At 40.8% G+C, this 22,012-nt stretch overlaps 1 protein-coding gene across 1 annotated transcript in view; it reads right to left on the reverse strand.

Annotated features, from left to right (window-relative positions):
- The window catches only part of pdia5 (protein disulfide isomerase family A, member 5), a 167,332-nt gene that overhangs the window by 117,061 nt on the left and 28,259 nt on the right, over nucleotides 1–22,012 (reverse strand). The window contains exon 3 of the mRNA XM_063006157.1: nucleotides 15,528–15,615. Coding sequence (XP_062862227.1) covers nucleotides 15,528–15,615 — 88 coding nt within the window. The remainder of the gene's footprint in view (nucleotides 1–15,527; nucleotides 15,616–22,012) is intronic.

Raw genomic sequence — 22,012 nt, forward strand, 5'->3', positions numbered from 1 at the left:
CCTAGCAAAAAAAACAAATAAATAAAAAAGTGCCCCCTATAGAGGGTTTTCCATCCACCAACTTTTTGCGAATTTTGAAAATGCGCATTAAAAAACCTGGATGGAAAAGCTCAAAATTCGAAAAAAGACCCAAATATCGCAAAAAAAGATTTCACGCTTGAACGAGGTGGAAAAGTTCGAATATCGCATCGCCGTAATGCGAAAAAAGGGGATGGAAACGAGTTTAGAGAATAAACGATGACGTTTACTGCTGAAGGGAGGATTGGAATGTGAGTACCATCCAGTGCACTGTGCACCTGTGGTATGTGGTGCGCTGCATAATTGTATAACTGTGCTATTTCTTCTGCCTCCTAATGTTTCATTAGTTTTGATGTTATTGCTTGGCATACAGCGTATACACTACGGTGAACTGCTGTTACGCTTACGCGGAACGTCTCGCCCCACTACCCTATACTCCGCACAAGTGACCAGCTTGTACAAGGCAATAGCAATCCTCTTTTCAGTTGGCACGGGTGGCCGGTGACTGTAAACTTTTGGCTCTACAGATGACCCGATCATGTTGCATAGCTTATCAAAGGCTAATTTTGACATTCTGAAATTCTTGATCCAAGGCCCGTCTGAAAAATGGTTCTGCACGATGTGCTCCCAAAATTGTTTAGAGCGTTTACGTTCCCAGATGCGAGGTGAACGTCACCGTGGCACGGAGATTTGAGCCCACATTAGATGGGCCATTTAAGCAATAGGCTCGACCAAATCACAGCCGCGATAACACACGACCTCAAGTGTTCTATTGCTTTTATACAACAGTTTTTACAAAATGAAGAAAGAAAATAAATCAAAGAAGCCCTGAATTTCATATTAAATATGCTTTAATATTGACAATACCACCAAAAAGTAGTTCCACAACGAATATAAAGTTTAACACTACAAAGCAGACATCCCAAGTTGCAAAAACTCATTCAGGGAGGTAAAAACAACAAGAACAAGAAGGCAAGAACCTCCGAAGGGGAAAAAAAGAAATAAAAAACCTCTCGCACACACCAAAGGATATGGGTGATAACAGAACTCTTAGGAGCTGCTAACTGGGCTATTAAGCTAACTGTTCGTGTTACAAACACAATGTTCCCTACATAGTGCACTAGATTGTGTATCATATCACGGATTTATGTTCACTACATAGTGCACTAGATAGTTAATTAGACAATTGATTTATGTTCCCTACACAGTGCACTAGATAGTATAATGGATTTAAAACGCGATCTGGAAAAAAGTCTGTGTCGCCTGCGTGCGCGTTTGTGTGCATGAAGCTTGTCGTTATTGGCAACGCATCAGCGGAGTAATACAGTTGTGGTGTGAAAAGGCCATGCTGTTATCACAAATATCAGCACGGTTAGAACGCTTCTCAACCAATCAGATTGTAAGGTCGTAACTAACTGTTGTATAATGCTCGTTCTGCCCGACGTCTCTTAGCTGCAAACAACATAACCATAAAAAGATGGCAAATGGTTGTAAATATAATTCTACTTAAAGCAAAAACTGAATTAAATCTCTCCATCTTGCTTGTTTCTCTGCAGCGCGTTGACACGTCATGTAAAGGTTTTTTCGCATAACTGTAGTTGATGGAAACGCGACATTTTTCTGCCGATATTACGTAAATGCGCATTACACTTGCGAAACGTTTGGATTGAAACCCGGTTACTGACACGTGAGCAGTAGCCAACTGCATTTTTCACCTTCACGAGCGGAGTTCATACGCAGATCAGCTTTGTGTACGGAGAGTCACACCCTGATCCTCATTCTCATCAATCAGCCAGCAGATTGTAATTGCATCAGTTACGAGGTCCCGTCCGGCACCCCCCCTAGAACAACAGCCAATCGTTGTTCGTGTATGCGCCCAGCCTACCAGATGGCAGCTCTGGTGTGCTAGCGTGTTTTATCGCTGTGCCACCTAAGCCTAACTGCCCAATTTTAAGTCACTGGGTAAAAGAATATCAACAGCTTTTATACAAGGCATTTTTAGTTGTGTTTTATTTTAAATTGAGAAAATGTGTAGTACAATGGTTTTTTTTGCTCAAGGACCCAACAGCGGCTACATAACAGAGCTGGGATTCTCAACCTTTTGGTTGACAGTCCAAAGCTTTACCCACTAGGCTACCCCTGTCACAATATGCCACAATATCAGATCTCAAGACACTGCAATTCACATGCGGGTCCATCATCTTTAGACAGATACCAGTGTCCTTTGAAACGTACTTTGAAATTAGCTTTGGGGGTTGTAGCTTTGATAATTGGACACGTCTTGTGTTGTTGCTGCAGCTGCAAACCCCTTCACCCCAACAGAAACTCAAAGAGATAGAATTTAATTTATGGTGCAGGCACACACAATTATCCCCCTGCCAACGCTTTTCCTCCTTAAAGAGTGACTGAGACAGTCTCATTAGCCTCACGTATGTTCCACATCACAAAGCTGTCTGTAGGAGGGCTTGAGAATAGCAGCGTGGCGAAGGAAGAAGCAAGCGTGCAGGCTGTCAGGTGGGAAATTCAATTACACGTGCCGACTGGTGAACGTGGTTGAGTAATGATCACAGATGGCGACGCCATGGGCATTTGTGTACAGACGTGCCCCGCGCTGTACTTTGGGATGGGAGGCGGTGCGACGATCTAATTCCAGTGGTCAGCTGGGCTGAAATTTTGATATGGGTCATAGACTGAGTCAGATTCTTTCTGGACGCTGTGGGTATGAGTCATCTTGAAACTAACTCTCGAGTCAACTTCATTGCAATTTCCTATGTGGACACTCATCATTTTAGACTGTAGGTATATCAGACACGCCCACTGCTAACAGATCAATCAAATATATACAAAAAATATATACTTGTACCAGCCTGACTGTGCCTAAAAATGCTTTGACTTGGCTTGAGTTTGTGCCTTTAATTTACCAGACGTTACTTCAACCTTGTTCTATGACCAGATAAAACCAAAGTAAGGCTTTTTGGAAACAAACACAAAAAGTCTGTCTGAGAAGCTAGTGAGCTGCCTTGCTGCCTACTGCCTACCAAGGCAGCTGTATAAGTAGAGAGGATTCTAATAAGACATCAAACTCATGGGGCAGATTATTTAGACGCACAGATTTTGCTTACTAAACTAACACAGTTAGCCTCAGACCATTCAAACCAATGGGATGAGGCAGCACAACCCACTAGCAAGTCAGCTAGCATTTCCCTCCATGCCAAGGCCGTATTTGCAAATAAATGACACTTGTGCACCTTTATACAAATTAAAAATCGACTAGAATGGCCGCTCAGGTGGCGCAGCGGTAAAAATACATGCTGGAACCAGACCTGGGATCTCGAATACATCATATCGAATCTCAGCTCTGCCTGCCGACTAAGGCTGAGAGGCCACATGAACAACGATTGGCCTGTTGTTCATATATGGGTGGACCTAAGCCGGATGGGTGCTTTCTCCCATAACTGGTGCAATTACGACCTCTGCTGGCTGATTGTTGGCGCCTGCACAGAGACGGGAAAATAGTGCTGTCAGGGTGTGTCTCTTCGTACACAACGCTGAGCTGCACTGCACTCGTCAAAGGATGCATACGGTATGCTGCCCACATGTCGGAGGGGGCGTGGGTTAGCTTCGTTCTCCTCAATCAGAGCAGGGATCGGCATTGGTGGAGAGGAAGCATGACGCATCCGGGCAATTGGACGCTCTAAAAGGGAGAAAAAGGGGAGAAAATGCATAACGAAAATATATATAAAAAAAAGAGAATGAGAATTTATTTATATGTGAAAAGTTCGTTGCTCCACATTTGTCTGCCATATTTGTAATTTTCTGCAAGAAAAGTTGTGCCGCACTGAATGCTAGGATTGCCATCACCACTAAGGAAAAATCGGATGGTCCCTCGTTATTCAGTCAGATTATAGCTTCAAAATAAGGCACCATAGTAGCCAGCATTTTAAGGTATCTAAGAATTTAGACAGCCTTCTTATCTGGATTGCGTAAGATGATGTAAAAAGCTGTCTATGTAGAGAGATCACTAAGTTTTCAGACAGACCCTAAGTAATCCCCACACTGAAGCATGCTGGTGCGTCTGTAATGCTGTGGTGCTGTTTCTCTTCCAAAGACCCTGGACAACTGGTTTCAATACATAGTATCATGGTATCCATCCTACAAGAGCAGATATTGATCCAATCCAAAATCAACGAAAAACAGTTTACTGACCACATAATCTTAAATCCTCTAAACCACGCGTCAAACTCAAGGCCCGAGGGCTGAATCCGGCCCACCACATCATTTTATGTGGCCCGTCAAGGTGTATGATTGTCTTCAAATAAAAGTCTACGCTGCTTTAAAGCCTACATTGTAAATCCGTACATAAACTACATCTCCATGAAGTGACTGCATCCCAGATCCCAGTGTTTCCACATCAGCGTTTAACAGCGGTTTTCCAACGACATGAGTTGAGAATCATCTTTGCCAATCCTTTCGCCACAGAAGTCAACACTGTGCCCCATTAATAGAGATTTAAGTTCAATGTGTGATATGGTTTCTCAGGATATTTACCAATATGCTAAGAAGTAGTTACGTGGGATCTTCAAAAAGTTTCAGCACTGTTATATTTTGGTTGGAAACGATGAGGGTGGCAGAAGTAGTAATTGGTCATGTCTGAGAAAGCTTATAGTCCGGATTTAGGACCATCTGATTTCCACCTTTTTGGACGCTTAAAGAAACTTTAAGGGGAAGAAGATTTTCATGTGATGCATCAGTGGCTCTGCGCTCAACCAAGAACATTTTTTGCTGATGGCATTAAAAAGTTGCTACAACGCTGGGAAAAATGCATGGGAAGGTGATTATGTAGAAAAGTTATGTCATTCTTAGTTTAAAAAAGTGTGGAAACTTTTAAAGAACCCTCATACATGTATAGTCTTACAGTTACAAACGACCCTTTGAGAGCAACCACAATGCTGATGTGGCAGAGATGGGGACTCGAGTCTGCGACTCCAGCTTCTAGCATAGTTATGTATCATCGCTCCTTACTTAAAATGGTGGAATACCCTACGTAGTGCACTTCACAGTAACAGATAATGTGAATGGAACTCTCCTACAGAATTGGCGCTAACGATTGTAAGAACCGCTTTCTGAACCAATCAGACCTTCTGATTTTAATTTTTAGTAAGAAATGCTGATATTTGCATGTATTCAGTTTGTGTCACACAGATGATGTGTTAATGAAACGCTTGATTGGCTTTCTAACGAGTTCGTGTTTTCTTCACAACCTGGAAAAGTTTGGAGGTTTTTAATTATAAGCACATTTACAAAATAATGGATTATATTCCTAATGGGACACATGGTTATAAATTTAATAGCATCTGGAACAACATAAGCTAAGGTGAGCAGTATTATGGATTTTTTTTTATGTGTTTGGGATTTTGGCCACTGTGCCGTAATTTGCAATGAAAACAAAACGTCAGTTTAAGCTTTTAACTGGTACCTAGGAAAGTAAAGGCACTAAGTAAAACGGCAAAATACAGTTGCTAATTTGTTGTTTTTTTTATCTGAACTTACATATTATTTGTTTATTTCTACACTACATTTCCAACACATGTTTTGTGTGTATTATATTGACTCGTGACTTGACTCGGACTCTACCCTAAAGACTCGTGACTTGACTCGGGCTCTAGCCTAAAGACTCGTGGCTCGACTCGGACTCTAGCCTAAAGACTCGTGACTCGACTCGGACTCTAGCCTAAAGACTCGTGACTCGACTCGGACTCTAGCCTAAAGACTCGTGACTCGACTCGGACTCTAGCCTAAGGACTCGTGACTCGACTCGGACTCTAGCCTAAAGACTCGTGACTCGACTCGGACTCTAGCCTAAAGACTCGTGACTCGACTCAGACTTTAGCCTAAAGACTCGTGACTCGACTCGGACTCTAGCCTAAAGACTTGTGACTCGACTCAGACTCTAGCCTAAAGACTCGTGACTCGACTCGGACTTGTATATGACTTGTGAACATCTCTGGCCCTCTGTGAAACTCTACTGTATAAACCCTATAGAAAACCTTAGGAGTAAAGTTTGCAAGCCTGAGTCCTGGAATCTGAAAGGATCTGAAGAAATTCTGTATAAAGGAATGGTCCAACAATCTTTTAACCAAGTTAAAGAATTAAAATTAACCAAGTACTAAATGACAGGGTGCCAATAACTATAAAACATTAATTTAATTGTGAAAAAATAATATTTTTTTGAGATTTACAGTTTTGTCCCTTTCTGTTATTGTACCTATTAAAGATCAACAAGATAAGCAATAAAGAATGTCCCATTCATGTTTTCCAGGGGTGCCAATAATTATGGAGTGAACTATACATGATGCATCTGTATTGTATTCTGGATAAGGGTCATAGCAAAATGACCCACACATCATGGAACACCCACTGACATCAGAACTGTCCAAGCTTCAGTGATTGGGATTCCAGGTCCAGCAGTTACAGCGAGTGTTGGATGACGTGGTGTACAGCACACTGACAGATCAAAGGTGAGTGGAAATACACTTCGATCTAGATGTTAGATTCACATCTGGATTTAGTGGTGACCAGAGCACTACCAACTCAAAGGCCTAGTGCCAACTGTAAAGTTTAAAGGATGGATAATGGTGTGAATGGTGCGGGCGTTTCTTTTATAAAGGCTCTTGGCAGAAGTCTGGCAGCCTTCTGGGAACAATAAAGGCTACTAAGGGGAAAAAGATCTGTTTGTCATAGTTTTAAAATTAAGTGTGGACACTAGCTGACACGATTGGGAAGTTGGCTAGCCGAACAGTCTAGTCATTGGGAGGTGCACTTGTCAGTGCGCTGTCAGTGCCAGGAAGGGGTTACATCAAAAAAGAGCATCCAGCATAAAAAAAAAGTGCCAAATTAGATATGCGGAACAGAATGATGTGAAATATGGCATGAACTATGAACAGAGATTCTATTTAGCTTTCTTTATTGCACAAACTTGTCAAACTGTGTTTATCTGCCAGTACTGTCCTAGAAAAATATAACCAGAGGAAGTCCCATCTACAGTTATGGCTCACAACAAGGGCACAAACAGACAGGATATAACTAAGCATGACACTAAGCATGCCACATTCCAATAGTTCATTGGTTTACTGTCCCCATGATAATGTGCAATATCAATTTAGAAAAAGGCGTCTGCTAAATGCCGTAATTGTAAATGTGACAGTCACAATATCAGTGATTTTTACTACAGCAGGCAGCATAATACGAGCAACTGCCTCACACCAGTCACAAATCTGTGCTTTAATCACAGCCCAATGCAAGTCCATTTTCCAGCGCCATCAGAATTACCATGTTTCAAAACTAATTACAGCCTACAATACTCTGACATGATGTAAACTCACAAACTGCATTGTGCTTGAAACATTTTATACTAAATGCTAATTTTAATCTTTGTTTCTGTCTATATACAACTGCCCCTGACTCATTCTGCTCCCTCTGCATGAAGAAACGTCCATAAATGCACAGTTGCCCAAACAGATCCCTTAAATTGAATTGAATTGGGATCAGATTGATGAATTGGGATCAATAGTCACTGCTTGACCTCATAAGTGCTCTTTAGACTGAATGGGCACAAATTCCCAATGCCTTCCCAGAGGAGTTTATAGAGCTTGGATAATGATGTCAAGCCCGCACTGAATCAATTATTCGGCAGATTTATTGAGTGACTGTGCTGGTTTAAATCCAAAAATCTTCATTGTCTTTATTGCCATAAATTTCATATCAGAATAATTTTTATCACCCACTTCTGCCAATCTAGTCATTTCCAATTCCTGATTTCACAACCCACAATTTATACATTTAATATATAAATGTCTAAACTATCAGTCATTAACAGAAATGAAATGAGCCCTGTAATAGACTCCAACTGGTCTTATCCAATCCATAAAATACCAGTCTGTCTCCTCTGCAGGGAACAACACTTATATCCATAGAAGACAACTGATTGCAGTGGTACATTGTAACTCAACATTCCCTAAACTCAAAATCTCTGAAGCTCAATGCCCTCCGTCCAGAAATTTGTACCCTTAAACTATACATTTACCTTAAACTCAACATGTTCCGCTTTTTTAACTTTATTTATTTAAATGCATCGGCTTGAGCGTTGCTGTAAAACGTCATCAAAGTGCAAATATGAGACAAATTTGCATTTGTGTTGAATAGCCGTCAAATTCACTCTGAAAGCTCCACATGTATCTGTGTTTAGCTGGATTTTTCTCCTGTTTACTTTTAAACTTGTGTTATAGCTCGGGGTTCTGAGAAATTGTAAGAATCAGCTTTTTTTCGAGAGTCTAAAACACTTATCAATAAAAAAAGCTTAACGTGATGGGAATGTATTAAAAGAACAACACAGGAACACTAAACCTCTCTTAATTATTACTGCTCCTAAGTTCTCTCCACTAATAAAATTCCTCACTCACTGTTTTAGTACAATAAGTCACGTTAAGCTCCGTAGGAAATAACGGCACAGCCAGCGCAAAAGCTATTTTGCCGCTTTTCATGTGAATGCACCTTTACTGAACGGAATACGGTATTCCAAGATCAAGTATCTCCACGATTAAGGAGCATAAGGAAACAATAAAGAAGTAAAGGTAAAGTGCAGGTTTTATTGTATTTTTATATAAATTTTTTACTGTTTTCAGTTCTATTTCAGTGTTTTTTATATTATATTTGAGTTATTTTCAGTGTATAAGTGTCAAAAACAACCCCATTATTTTACATTAGCCTAAAATATATGAGGTTCCACAGGACCATGGAACGCATTAACAGGTTTCCCATACATCCTTATGGGGAAAAATATCTTGAAAATTAACGTCTTTCATACTCAACACCAGTCCCAGAACCAACTGACGTTGAGTTTCAAAATACCACTGTATATCAATACAGATTTCAAATCGACTTGTTCAAGACCGTTACTTAAAGCATAATAAGATAACACACAAAATGATCGAATTTTTAATAAAAAAAAAAAAGAAAATATATCAAATATAAAAGCACATCTACAAATAGACCAATCCAAAAGCAGTCTACTGAGCAAAGTATATACTAAAATATATATCTATTTAACTAAGCAAATAGGTAAGAGCCTCACATTGGATAATTATTGCATGGGTGATTATGTTTCAGCTGGCAATAAGTTATTTAACCCTAACTGATGCAGTGAGTAGCTTCTCATTTGCTAAACAACCATGTCGAAAGACACATCCTGTGGTCGTGGAAAAGATGTTAATCTGTTTCAGAAGGGTCAAATTATTGACATGCATCAAGCAGAGAAAACATCTAAGGAGATTGCTGAAACTACTAAAATCAGGTTAAGAACTGTCCAACGCATTATTAAAAAGTGGAAGGACAGTGGGGAAACATCATCTTCGAGGAAGGAATGTGGTCGGAAAAAAATCTTGAATGATCGTGATCGGCGATCACTTAAACGTTTGGTGAAATCAAATGGTAGAAAAACTCCAGTAGAACTCAGGGATATGTTTAATAGTGAAAGTAAGAGCATTTCCACACGCACAATGCGAAGGGAACTCAAGGGATTGGGACTAAACAGCTGTGTAGCCTTAAGAAAACCACTCGTCAGTGAGGCTAACCGGCAAAAACGGCTTCAATTTGCTAGGGAGCATAAAGATTGGACTCTGGAGCAATGGAAGAAGGTCATGTGTTCTGATGAGTCGAGATTTACCCTGTTCCAGAGTGATGGGCGCATCAGGGTCAGAAGAGAGGAGGCTGAAGTGATGCACCCATCATGCCTAGTGCCTACCGTACAAGCCTGTGGGGGCAGTGCTATGATCTGGGGTTGCTGCAGTTGGTCAGGTCTAGGTTCAGCGACATTATGTGCCCAAATAATGAGGTCAGCTGACTACCTGAATATACTGAACGACCAGGTTATTCCATCAATGGATTTTTTTCTTCCCTGATGGCACGGGCATATTCCAAGATGACAATGCCAGGATTAATCGGGCTCAGATTGTGAAAGAGTGGTTCAGGGAGCATGAGACATCATTTTCACACATGGATTGGCCACCAGAGTCCAGACCTGAACCCCATTGAGAATCTCTGGGATGTGCTGGAGAAGACTTTGTGCAGTGGTCCAAATCTCCCATCATCAATACAAGATCTTGGGGAAAAATTAATGCAACTCTGGACAGAAATAAATGTTGTGACATTGCAGAAGCTTGTGGAAACGATGCCACAGCGAATGCGTGCCGTAATCAAAGCTAAAGGCGGTCCAACCAAATATTAGATTGTGTGAAATGAAACCCAAGTACTCTATAAGTTATATTCTGTAAGTTATATACAGTTCGAAACACAAAGTTTGTAAGAATGAACTGAATCTGCAGCTGTATCTAAGTGTATCTCACCAAGCTAGTAAAGAAAGAGAAATTTTAATGAAAATAGCAGCATACGCTGCTACAGTGGTGGAAGAAAGTGTATAAACTTCTATAAAACTAGGGGAAATAAGAAAAGAAAATAAAGAATTAGAAAATAGCTTGTTTGTTCTGTCACAAACTGATTTTAAATAGAATTAGAACCTTTCTGTGTTATTGGTCTCAGCCCATTTAAAACTCACAAACCCGCCATGGAAACAGATGCCTAGAGACTTTTCAAACATTAAAATGACCAATTTGTTCTTTATATTGGTCACCAGGTCACTATATTGGCCAGTATAACCCACCCTCTATCACAACATTATTCATGCCACTTTAATAAATGTGTAATTGGTAAACATAAAATAAAGAAGTAAACTTTTATTATCAGTCTTTGTGTTCTTTCCCCAGAATAGAGTAAAACAGAGAGCTAAAAGCTGACAAATTTACAGGTTGAGAGGGGAAGAGAGAAAAGCCTGGTTTAAATAGGTGGGAAAGAGATAAAGAACAAAACAAATGTGTACGTTTTTGAGGGCTGGCAGATGCTGCGAGAGCTGAACCGGGGCCAGAACTCGGGCATTATAAACTTTCACTGAATTCCTTTTTTAAAAGATTCATCTTGCCTGATCTGACAGATCTGCGGCAAGACACTGCGGGAGCCAAGGGCAGTAAGAAGTGTATATTCTTCAGTGAAAAAAATATACTTTTTTTTTTTTACTGAAAAACACTGCAGTGCTCCTGTAACTAACAAATATAAAGACCTCATTTTTTAACTGATTCTCCAGTTTAAAGAACCACTGTTCTTATTGTCCTGTAATAACCCTGATTGTCTACACCATACTGTTAATCAGAATCAGAATCAGAATCACTTTATTTCGCCAGGAATGTTACACATACGAGGAATTTGCTTTTGTGATACACACAATAATACACACAATAGTCCACACAGTAGTACAAACAATACACATAGTACAGATAATTACACATGTATGACATGTAACATAGAACATATTTAACAGACCCGACAGCACACGGACTGTTAACCAGTATTTACCAACATTTGCCCAAGAGAACAACTTTGGTTAAAAAGTGTTACAGCTCTGGGGAAAAAGCTGTTAGCGTGTCTGGATGTGTTTGTTTTTATTGTCCTGAGTCTTCTGCCAGATGGAAGAGTTTGAAAAAGGTGATGTCCAGGATGAGAGGGGTCTGCTGTAATTTTGCCGGCACGCTTCAGCACTCTGCTGTTGTAGATGTCCTGAAGCGTTGGCAGACTACATCCAATGATCCTCTCTGCTGTCTTGATTATACGCTGGAGTTTGGCTCGTTCATGTGATGTTGAGGAACCAAACCAAATGGTGATGAATGATGTAAGGATGGACTCTATTATTGCTGTGTAGAACTGGATCAGCAGACTCTGTGGCAGGTTGAATTTCTTCAGCTGTCTCAGGAAGAACATTCTCTGCTGGGCCCTCTTGGCGATGGAGAGTGTGTTCTTTTCCCACTTTAGGTCCCCGGATAAGGTGGTGCCCAGGAACTTAAGTGACTCCATCACTAAGGCCATAGAGCCATTAATTGTGGGGGGGGGGTAAGGAGGGCGCGTTGCGCCTGAAATCCACCACCATCTCTACAGTCTTTTGTGTGTTGATCAGCAGGTGGTTGTCGCTGCACCAGGAGACCAACTGCTCGACTTCCTTTCTGTAGGCAGACTCGTCACCATCGGTTATGAGGCCCACCACAGTGGTGTCATCAGCAAAATTAAGGATCTTTACAGCTGGTTCCTTAGAAACACAGTCATTGGAATAAAGTCTGAAGAGAAGGGGTGAAACACCAGTACTTAGGTTCCGCTGGTCTGAAATGTGTTTTCCTAGCCGTACCTGCTGTGTCCCGTTTGTCAGAAAGTCCATGATCCACGGCAGATGGCATCCGGCACTGAAAGCTGGGACAGTTTGACCTGCAGCAGCTCTGGCACTATGGTGTTAAAAGCGGAGCTGAAGTCCACAAACAGAACTCGAACGTAGGTTCCAGGACTGTCGAGATGCTGTAGCATGAAGTGCAGGGCCACGTTGACTGGATCATCGACAGATCTATTTGCTCTGTATGCAAGCTGCAGGGGATCCAGTAAAGGATTTGTGATGGTCTTCAGGTAGGGTAGGATCAAGCATTCGAAGACCTTCATGACTACAGATGTCAGGGCTACAGGTCTGTAATCATTCAGTCCAGAAATGTTCGTTTTTTTGGGGACTGGTATGATGGTAGATGTTTTGAGGCATGAAGGAACAGAGCAAAGTTCTAATGATCTGTTAAAAATGTGAGTGAAGGTGGGCACCAGTTGATTGCTGCAGTGCTTAAGGGTGGATGGAGAGATTCCGTCTGGTCCAGGAGCTTTTCTCACCTTTTGTTTCTTAAACAGTCTGTTAACGTCCCGCTCGTTGATGGTTAAAGGTACCGGGGACAGAGGTGAGAGAGCCAGGGTGGAGGAGGAGGATGAAGAATTAGCTGAGAAAGGCTGAGAATTGTCCTTATTGTATTCGAATCTGCAGTAGAACTCGTTCAGGTCGTTGGTGAGTTGACGGTCATTCAGGAGAAGGGGGGTCTTTCGCACCTTGTAGTTAGTGATCTCTTCGAGGCCTCTCCAGACTGGGTTGGGTCGTTAGCAGCAATCTGGCTTTTCAGCTTTTCTGAATATTCCTTTTTTGCTGATCGGATACCTTTCTCCAGCTTGTATTTGGCCTCTTTGTAGAGAACTCTATCTCCACTCCTGAATGCTGACTCCTTTTCCCTCCGAAGCTGTCTGAGTTCAGCCGAGAACCATGCTTCATTGTTGCTGTATTTAACCCGTGTTGTAGTAGAAATACAGCTGTCCTCACAGAAACTGATGTATGATGCTACAGTGTCTGTATATTCATCCAAGCTGTCCGTCACCTCCTCAAAGACAGACCAGTTTGTGGATTCAAAGCAGTCCTGTAGCATTTCAATGTCTTCACTGGTCCACTTCTTCACTGTTGTAATGACAGGCTTGTTAGTTTTGAGTCTCTGCCTGTATGTGGGAATGAGGTGAACGAGATTGTGGTCGGAATGTCCGAGAGCCGCACGCGTGACGGAGCGATAGGCATTTTTAATAGAGGTGTAGCAATGATCCAGAATGTTTCCTTCTCTTGTGTTTCCTTCACATGTTGCTTGTATTTCGGCATTTCTTTTGTAAGATTTGCGCTGTTAAAGTCTCCCAGGATGATGAGCAGTGAGTCCGGGTTGTCCCTTTCTACTTTCATTATCTGATCGGCCAGCAGTTTCTGCGCAACAGCGACCAGAATGAATGAAGAAAACTCTCTGGGAGAGTAATACGGTCTACAGTTAATGAAAAGTGATTCTAGATGAGGAGTGCATGATTTTAACAGTACCGTTGCGTCTTTACACCAGCGTTCATTGCCGCTGAGCTCCGCGTCCCTGTCCGCTCGGTGCAGCTGAAAGCCGGGGAGATGCAGCGCGCTATCCGGGGTCAGCTCCGAAAGCCTGGTCTCCGTAAAGCACAGCCCAGATGTATTTGAACAGTCCCTGTTAGTTTGGTTGAGCAGGAGTAGTTCTTCCAGTTTGATGTGCAGAGATCGCAGATTGGAGAGGAACAAAGACGGTAGCGGTGTTCGGACTCCACGTCGCCTCATCTTTAGAAGCGCTCCGGCTCGTCTGCCTCTCCGACGCTTTCTTGCCAGGTTGAGTAGAGCCAGCGCACCTGTTGTGAGGATTTCCAAAAACTCTGAAGGATTTTGAGAAAACTCCGGAACAAAAGTTGGTGAAACATTGTCTCTGAAGGTCAGTAACTGTTCTTTGCTCCAACTGACCGAGTTTGACGCACAATAAATAACATTAATAAACAAAAACCAACACAAAACATAGAGAGCTCTCACCGAGGCTGCCATCTGCGGCGCCATCCTACTAAGTGTATTACGAGATAATGCTTGTTTCTATAATTGCAACTAGATCATATATATACACCGATCAGCCATAACATTAAAACCACCTCCTTGTTTCTACACTCACTGTCCATTTTATCAGCTCCACTTACCATATAAAAGCACTTACTGACTGTAGTACATCTGTTTCTCTACATATCTTTTTAGCCTGCTTTCACCCTGTACTTCAATGGTCAGGACCCCCACAGGACCACAACAGAGTAGGTATTATTTGGGTCGTGGGTCATTCTCAGCACTGCAGTGACACTGACATGGTGGTGGTGTGTTAGTGTGTGTTGTGCTGGTATGAGTGGATCAGACACAGCACCGCTGCTGGAGTTTTTAAACACCTCAGTCACTGCTAGACTGAGAATAGTCCACCAACCAAAAATATCCAGCCAACAGCGCCCCGTGGGCAGCGTCCTGTGACCACTGATGAAGGTCTAGAAGATGACCAACTCAAACAGCAGCAATAGATGACATATGTTTAAATATGTTCAAAAAGACAAAGGTTTTCCTGGGGTGTCCTAACTTTTTCACATGACTGTATATACGTAGATGTACATTTGTTCAAGTCCCATGAGAAAAGTAATATCAAACATACATAAACACAGATGAGCTAAAACATTACAACCACTCCCCAAAAAAATGTGTATGGCATTGGCTGTTTCCTAATAATTGGTCATAGTCAGGAATATGACCATATCAGGGATACCACCAACGAACCACCAACAGGTTGTTAGGAGTCCAAGAGTCAGCTATACTTGTACAGACACAAACTCTACAACAAGCAATTCAGGTTTGCATTTACAATATGGAACTATGCATGTAAATGTAGTACTTGGCTGCGTATCGTACAAACTTTATTGTTGTGTCAGCATGTGTGTTCCAATTACATGATTCATGATTTACCAGTTCATAAGACCCACTCATGAATGCATTAATCCCAAAAACATTTTTGAAGGATTTAGAAATCATTTATACCTGTATGTCCTGTGTTGACCTTATTGGCTCTACTTACTCCTTGTTTTGCAATTTTCCACTGTGTTCAAATGCTTTATAACCTTTGTCATATGATGTGGCTCTCTTTCAGGTTATATCAATTAAACTGGCAGTCTGTCGACACAAAGGTTGTGAGATGATCTGTGAAACTTACCCACAGTTCACCCAGGCGATGGTTCCCTGGCCTTTCACTGCTTGGGCAACACCTGACAGCAGCTTCAGCTGAACATCACCAGATGTAGCTGTGGTACAAGATACAAATACATATGTAGGTTATACACATACATACATACAGTGCTTTACACATAAAGTATACAACAAGAAGTCTCAGTAAAGAGAGAAATATTGATTGAAATTTGAGTTTTAAGGTAAAACATCCTTTTGCTTTGATAATCTCTAATTAGTAATTTTGTTAAGTGCGGACAAGCTTCTGACTTCTCTCTTGTGGAATCTTTCCTCATTCTTTTTTTGTAAAAGCCTTCAGCTCATTAAAGTTTTATGACTTTCGTGCTGCAACTGCTTTTTTTTAAATTCCACCAAAGATTTTCTCTTGGATTTAAATCTGCAAAATGAGAAGGCCACTTCAGGATATTCCAGGACTGATTCCTTATATCAAAGCTTTGATTGACTTGGTAGTGAGTTCGGGATCATTATCTTGCTGGAGAGTCCAAATATTACCAATGTTTAATGTAATACCAATGTTTGGTATTTCTGTGAGTTCATGATGCATGTGAGTTCTAGCACACCAGAGCTGACATTTCGAACTCGTCGGTTCGAAACTCAGCTCTGCCAATTGGCTGTTGTTCATACAGGGTGGGAAGCTGGATAGGGACCTCATAACTGATGCAATTACGACGTCTGCTGGCTGGTCGATGCCGCCTGCACAGGGTTGAGGAATAATGCGTTGATCAGGGTGTGGCTCTCCGTACACAAAGCTGATCCGCACATGAACTCACCTCGTGCAGGTGAAAAGATGCGGTGGGCTACTGCTCAATACTTCTCAATTGCTTGATTTGTATTCAGTGATAACTGTAAGTCACTTTGGATAAAAGCGTCTCCTAAATGCTGCAAATGTAATATAAATGTAATTGTATTCTTCTGGTCAATAGCCTTGCTAGGGATTCATACGGCCAAAGAGTCCCATGATTGATTTGTCACTTCGCAGAACTGTGTCTCAGAACTCTACGGGCCTGGCCAAATTCTTTCTGGTGTATTTCACTCGATTCTTCAAGTCGAGTGATGGGCATTGTGGAGTTCAGCCATGAATTCTATGGTTGTTGAGTGACATATGTCCCAGCCTTCATCAGGTCATCCTGTAACTCTTCTGAAGTAACATAGGGTATTTTCTCTGTGGTCCTGATGACACTGCTAAGGCCTCTGGACAAAATTTTGGTCTGGACAGTTTTGCTGCTGCGCCATAAGTTACACGTAATAGTGTCTCCATTAATGTTCATGGACTTTAGTGCAATGAAATGATCTCCTCTGAGCTTTTGTGACAGTTTCTTAGTTTTCACCATGGTTACAGCACTCCATGAACACTTGAATCTGTGTGTGGCGTTTATATAACACATCACAGGTGAAGCAAATTACAGCTTGTTATTGAGTTTCCAATGGTTTAATTATGTTGTAGGCCAACATTAGGTCATACAGACAGGCGGAAGGTTTTAAGATAAGATATTATGTAGCAGTTGAATAATTGTGATTTACATTACATTTCAAAACATTCTAAACATACTCTAGTTTAGGTAGACAACAGTCCAGAAATACACATCTGCTGAAGCCCTGTTAGAACAAAGGCTTTTTTTTTAAATATAATAACAATAAAACCACCTCCTTGTTTCTACACTCACTGTCCATTTTATCAGCTCCACTTACCATATAGGAGCACTTTGTAGTTCTACAATTACTGACTGTAGTCCATCTGTTTCTCTGCATGCTTTGTTAGCCCCCTTTCATGCTGTTCTTCAATGGTCAGGACTCTCCCAGTACCACCACAGAGTAGGTATTATTTGGGTGTTGGATCATTCTCAGACACTGACATGGTGGTGGTGTGTTAGTGTGTGTTGTGCTGGTATGAGTGGATAAGACACAGCAGTGCTGCTGGAGTTTTTAAACACCTCACTGTCCCTGCTGGACTGAGAATAGTCCACCAACCAAAAATATCCAGCCAACAGCGCCTCGTGGGCAGAGTCCTGTGACCACTGATGAAGGTCTAGAAGATGCAGCATTAGATAAGCGATCGTCTCTGACTTTACATCTACAAGGTGGACCAACTAAGTAGGAGTGTCTAATAGAGTGGACAGTGAGTGGACACGGTATTTAAAAACTCCAGCAGCGCTGCTGTGTCTGATCCACCCATACCAGCGCAACACACACAAACACACCACCACCACAAGTCAGTGTCACTGCAGTGCTGAGAATGATCCACCACCTAAATAATACCTACTCTGTGGTGGACTTGTGGGGGTCCTGACCATGTAGAAAAGTACTACAAAGTGCTTCTATATGGTAGATGGAGCTGATAAAATGGACAGTAAATGTAAAAACAAGGAGGTGGTTTTAATGTTATGGCTGATCAGTGTAAAATAACATATAAATATGTTATTGCTCAGCTTAAGTGCTTGGTAAAGAAGTGGGTCTTTAATGTTCAATGTTCGAACGGGCAGTACAGAAAAAAGCCTTGATGCGTGTCTTTCCCAAATGCTGGGTGAAGGATCAAGATGAGAAGACTAGTGGCTCAAAGGTTGCGTGGGTGTGACATGGCAATATTAACAAAATTCTTTGCTACTTTAAAACACTATATAATTTTTCTTTGTTTATTTCATTCAACTAAAAGCTTTTGTTTAAAGCAAAATCTAGCTTTGCAAAAACGCTTACAGTTATAAATCCTTTAAAAATTTGTCTTTGCTGGGAATTCATATTTCTAAATGCAACTGTATATAACAGTAAAGCAATTCTGCATTTCTATTTAGTTTTGTCCAATTGTTATAATACAGCAAGACACCAGTCTCTTTAAGTGCATGACACAATGCTGTGTGGATGACCTGCCAACATTTATAGCACTATAATAGTGTTATGAATTTAAAACAGCAACATGTGACAGTTGTCAAGAGATCATGAGTTTAAATTTTGATGATGCCATAGCTATTTGTGGCATGGGTTCAAGAAAGCATATTTACCCCTGCTTTCTGAGTGAGAAAGATGGCATAACTCCTCGTGTTGTCGATCAAATAACATTAGCCAATGACCTGGGCAGACTCATCTGTATCGCTATCGGTTGAAAAATGATGATGCATGAGCTGCATGTACCTGGCTGCCCTTTCATATCTTTACAAATGGATTGGCAGCTGTCATGTGACAGGGAGACAACAGAGGTAGAAGTTACATAAACAAAATTTAATACTGATACTGAACTTTCAAGTTCAGCTGATACCAATACTGACATCCTCAAATCAGACTTCATGTAAAGAAGTATGGACGCATGTCAGTCTCTTTTTGTCATTGGTTTACATAGATAGTCACATAAAAACATCCGTAAGTGCTCAAGTGGCACAACATTCTATTACACTTACACTGGATGGGCACTATACTAACACAATTGGTGAGGATAGATAGGGGATAGATAGGGGTTTTGCGCTGGCTGTGCCGTTGTTTCCTATGAAGTGTGGCGGTGCTGCTTAGCTTGCCGCTGCGCTTCCCACACCATGCACTTTCACAGCATTTAGCTTGCGATTTTTGGGCTTGCCGCAGAGCTCAAAATTCACCTGACTGAACTTTGACCTAGTTTGCCACTGACCTTTTCACAGCGCCTCCAATGAGATTAACTTTTTGATATGACGTAGTAAAAGCAACTTAGACCATATAAACAACACTTAACGTGAACAAAGCTTAACGTGACTTATTGTATTAAAACAACGAGCGAAGGAATTCAATTAGTGGAAAGAACTTATGAGCAGTAATAATTAAGAGAAGTTTAGTGTTTTTATTTCATTCTTTTAGTACATTAAACCATGCCAAGCTTTTTTTCAACAATAATTGTTTTAGACTCTCAGAAAAGCTGATACTCACAATTTCTTAGCACCCTGAGCTATAACACAAGTTTAAAAGCAAAACAGTAAGAATACAGCTAAACACATACTGTATGTATGTAGATGCTTTTAGAATGGATTTAATGGGTTTTTTTTTTTGTTACAAATGCATATTTGTGTCATGGTGTACTTTGATGACGCTTTACCATGGTGAACATCAGCGAGTGCTCAGGTGGCACAACAATCTGTTACACTTACACTGGACGGCACTATACAAACACAATTGGATGTGTCTGAGATTGGTGAGGATAGGGGTTTACCTTGTTGCAACTGCAATATTTAACGCATGTATGAATCTGCTGCTGGCTGGTTAAAAGAATAACCCAATGATTACATCTCTAGACTAAAATCTTGGGATTTTTTTCCACTGATTGTTCCCCCTTATTTAGGTAATATCATTTACATGCATCTAATTCCTTCCCCCGCCTCATGCATGACATCAATGCTGGTCAAAGAGCACCATAGACACACGTGTTGGTTTGTTTGTTTGGTTTTTATAATGCCTTGTTTACTCTGGGACAGTTGTGGCCTAACGGTTAAGGTACTGGACTAGTAATCCAAAGGTTGCTGGTTCAAGCCCACTGTTGGGCCCTTGAGCAAGGCCCTTAACCCTTAATTGCTTAGACAATATACTGTCACTGTACTGTAAGTTGCTTTGAATAAAAGCGTCTGCTAAATGCTAAAAATTTAAATGTACTCTGGTGAGTTATTTTCAAGGCCGGACCGGTTTTTCATATGAAAACTTTGTATTATTATTGGTTTTATAAACAAGACCTTAAGTTTGTATTTGTAAGAAAGTTTATCATCATGATTGCATTGTTTCTGGTGAATATATTGCTTAGTGAGTCAGTCATTATTAGTCTCTTTCTCTGTTGTATTTAACACATTCTGTCAAAATGCGTTTTACAGTAATTGTAGTTTGACAAATGTTGCATACGGGGGCCTCCTCTCCCCTTATCAGATACGAATGCGTAAATTGAGCGTGTCCGATACGGCATCTTGTATATAACATGTTCTATACGTTTTTCCAGAAAGGTATTTTGCTGAATATTTATATCAGGACGAATTTAATGCAGTTTATTGTTGGCCAGTGAGTTCCATTCTGATTGCCACTGGTTTTGTATGTATGCTGTTAATAGAATGAAGATATCAGAGGGTAGGAGCTTGAGGTCTATTATCTGTTCACTTGTTTTTCTTGCTAACTGATCTACTTTTTTGTTTTCTGTTATCCCGCAGTGACCGGGGATCCAGCAGTATTTTATGTGAAAGTTGTGCTGTGTAAGATTGTGAGTTTTTTCCAAAATGTACAGTACCAGTCAAAAGTTTGGACACACCTTCTCTTCAGTGCTTTTTCTTGATTATTTTTATTTTCTACATTGTAGATTAATACTGAAGACATCCAAACTATGAAGGAACACATATGGAATTATGTAGTAAACAAAAAAATGTTAAACAAACCAGAATGTTTTATATTTTACCAACTCTACCTCTGCACAACACAACTGATGGTCTCAAACACATTAAAAAAGCAAGAAATTCCAGAAATTAACTCTAGACAAGGCACAAACATTAATTGTAAACCATTCCAGGTGGCTACCTCATGAAGCTGATTGAGAAAATGCCAAAAAGTGTGCAAAGCTGTCATCAAAACAAAAGATGGCTACTTTAAAGAATATAAAATATAAAACATATTCTGGTTTGTTTAACACTTTTTTGTTTACTATATAATTCCATATGTGTTCCTTCATAGTTTGGATGTCTGCATTATTAATCTACAATGTTGAAAATTTTAAAAAAATCAAGAAAAACCACAGGAATGAGAAAGTGTGTCCAAACTTTTGACTGGTACTGTATATGATGGTTGGGTGGAGTAGAGTATGAGATTCCAGAACTTGCAGGCAGGATTTGAAGTCAGTGAATTTCTGTGCTTTCTGACGTGTGTAACCACTGGGTTATTCTTTTCACCAGCCGCAACAAAGTAAACCCCTATCTAAACTCTCCTACCTCACACTGTGTTGTGTTTGTATAGTTCCTGTCCAGTGTAAGTGTAATAGATTGCTGTGCCACCTGAGCACTCACTGATGTTTTTATGTGGTAAAAGCTTGCAGTAAAAACCTGCAGACTGAATGCTACATTTCAGCTGAACTAAAAACTTTGCTATCAGTATTAAATTTTGTTTATTTAACTGCTTACTGCAGACTCACTCTCACATGACACCTGCCAATCAGTCTATAAAGATACACCAATTAGGCATAACATTATGACCACCTCCTTGTTTCTACACTTACTGTCTATTTTATCAGCTCCACTTACCATATAGGAGCACTTTGTAGTTCTACAATTACTGACTGTAGTCCATCTGTTTCTCTATATACTTTTTAGAATGCTTTCACCCTGTTCTTCAATGGCCAGGAACCCCACAGGACCACTACAGAGTAGGTATTATTTAGGTGGTGGATCATTCTCAGCACTGCTGTGACACTGGTGGTTGTGTGTTAGTGTGTGTTGTGCTGGTATGAGTGGATCAGACACAGCAATGTTGATGGAGTTG

Source organism: Trichomycterus rosablanca, chromosome 12 (genome assembly GCF_030014385.1).
Source record: "Trichomycterus rosablanca isolate fTriRos1 chromosome 12, fTriRos1.hap1, whole genome shotgun sequence".
NCBI lineage: Eukaryota > Metazoa > Chordata > Actinopteri > Siluriformes > Trichomycteridae > Trichomycterus > Trichomycterus rosablanca.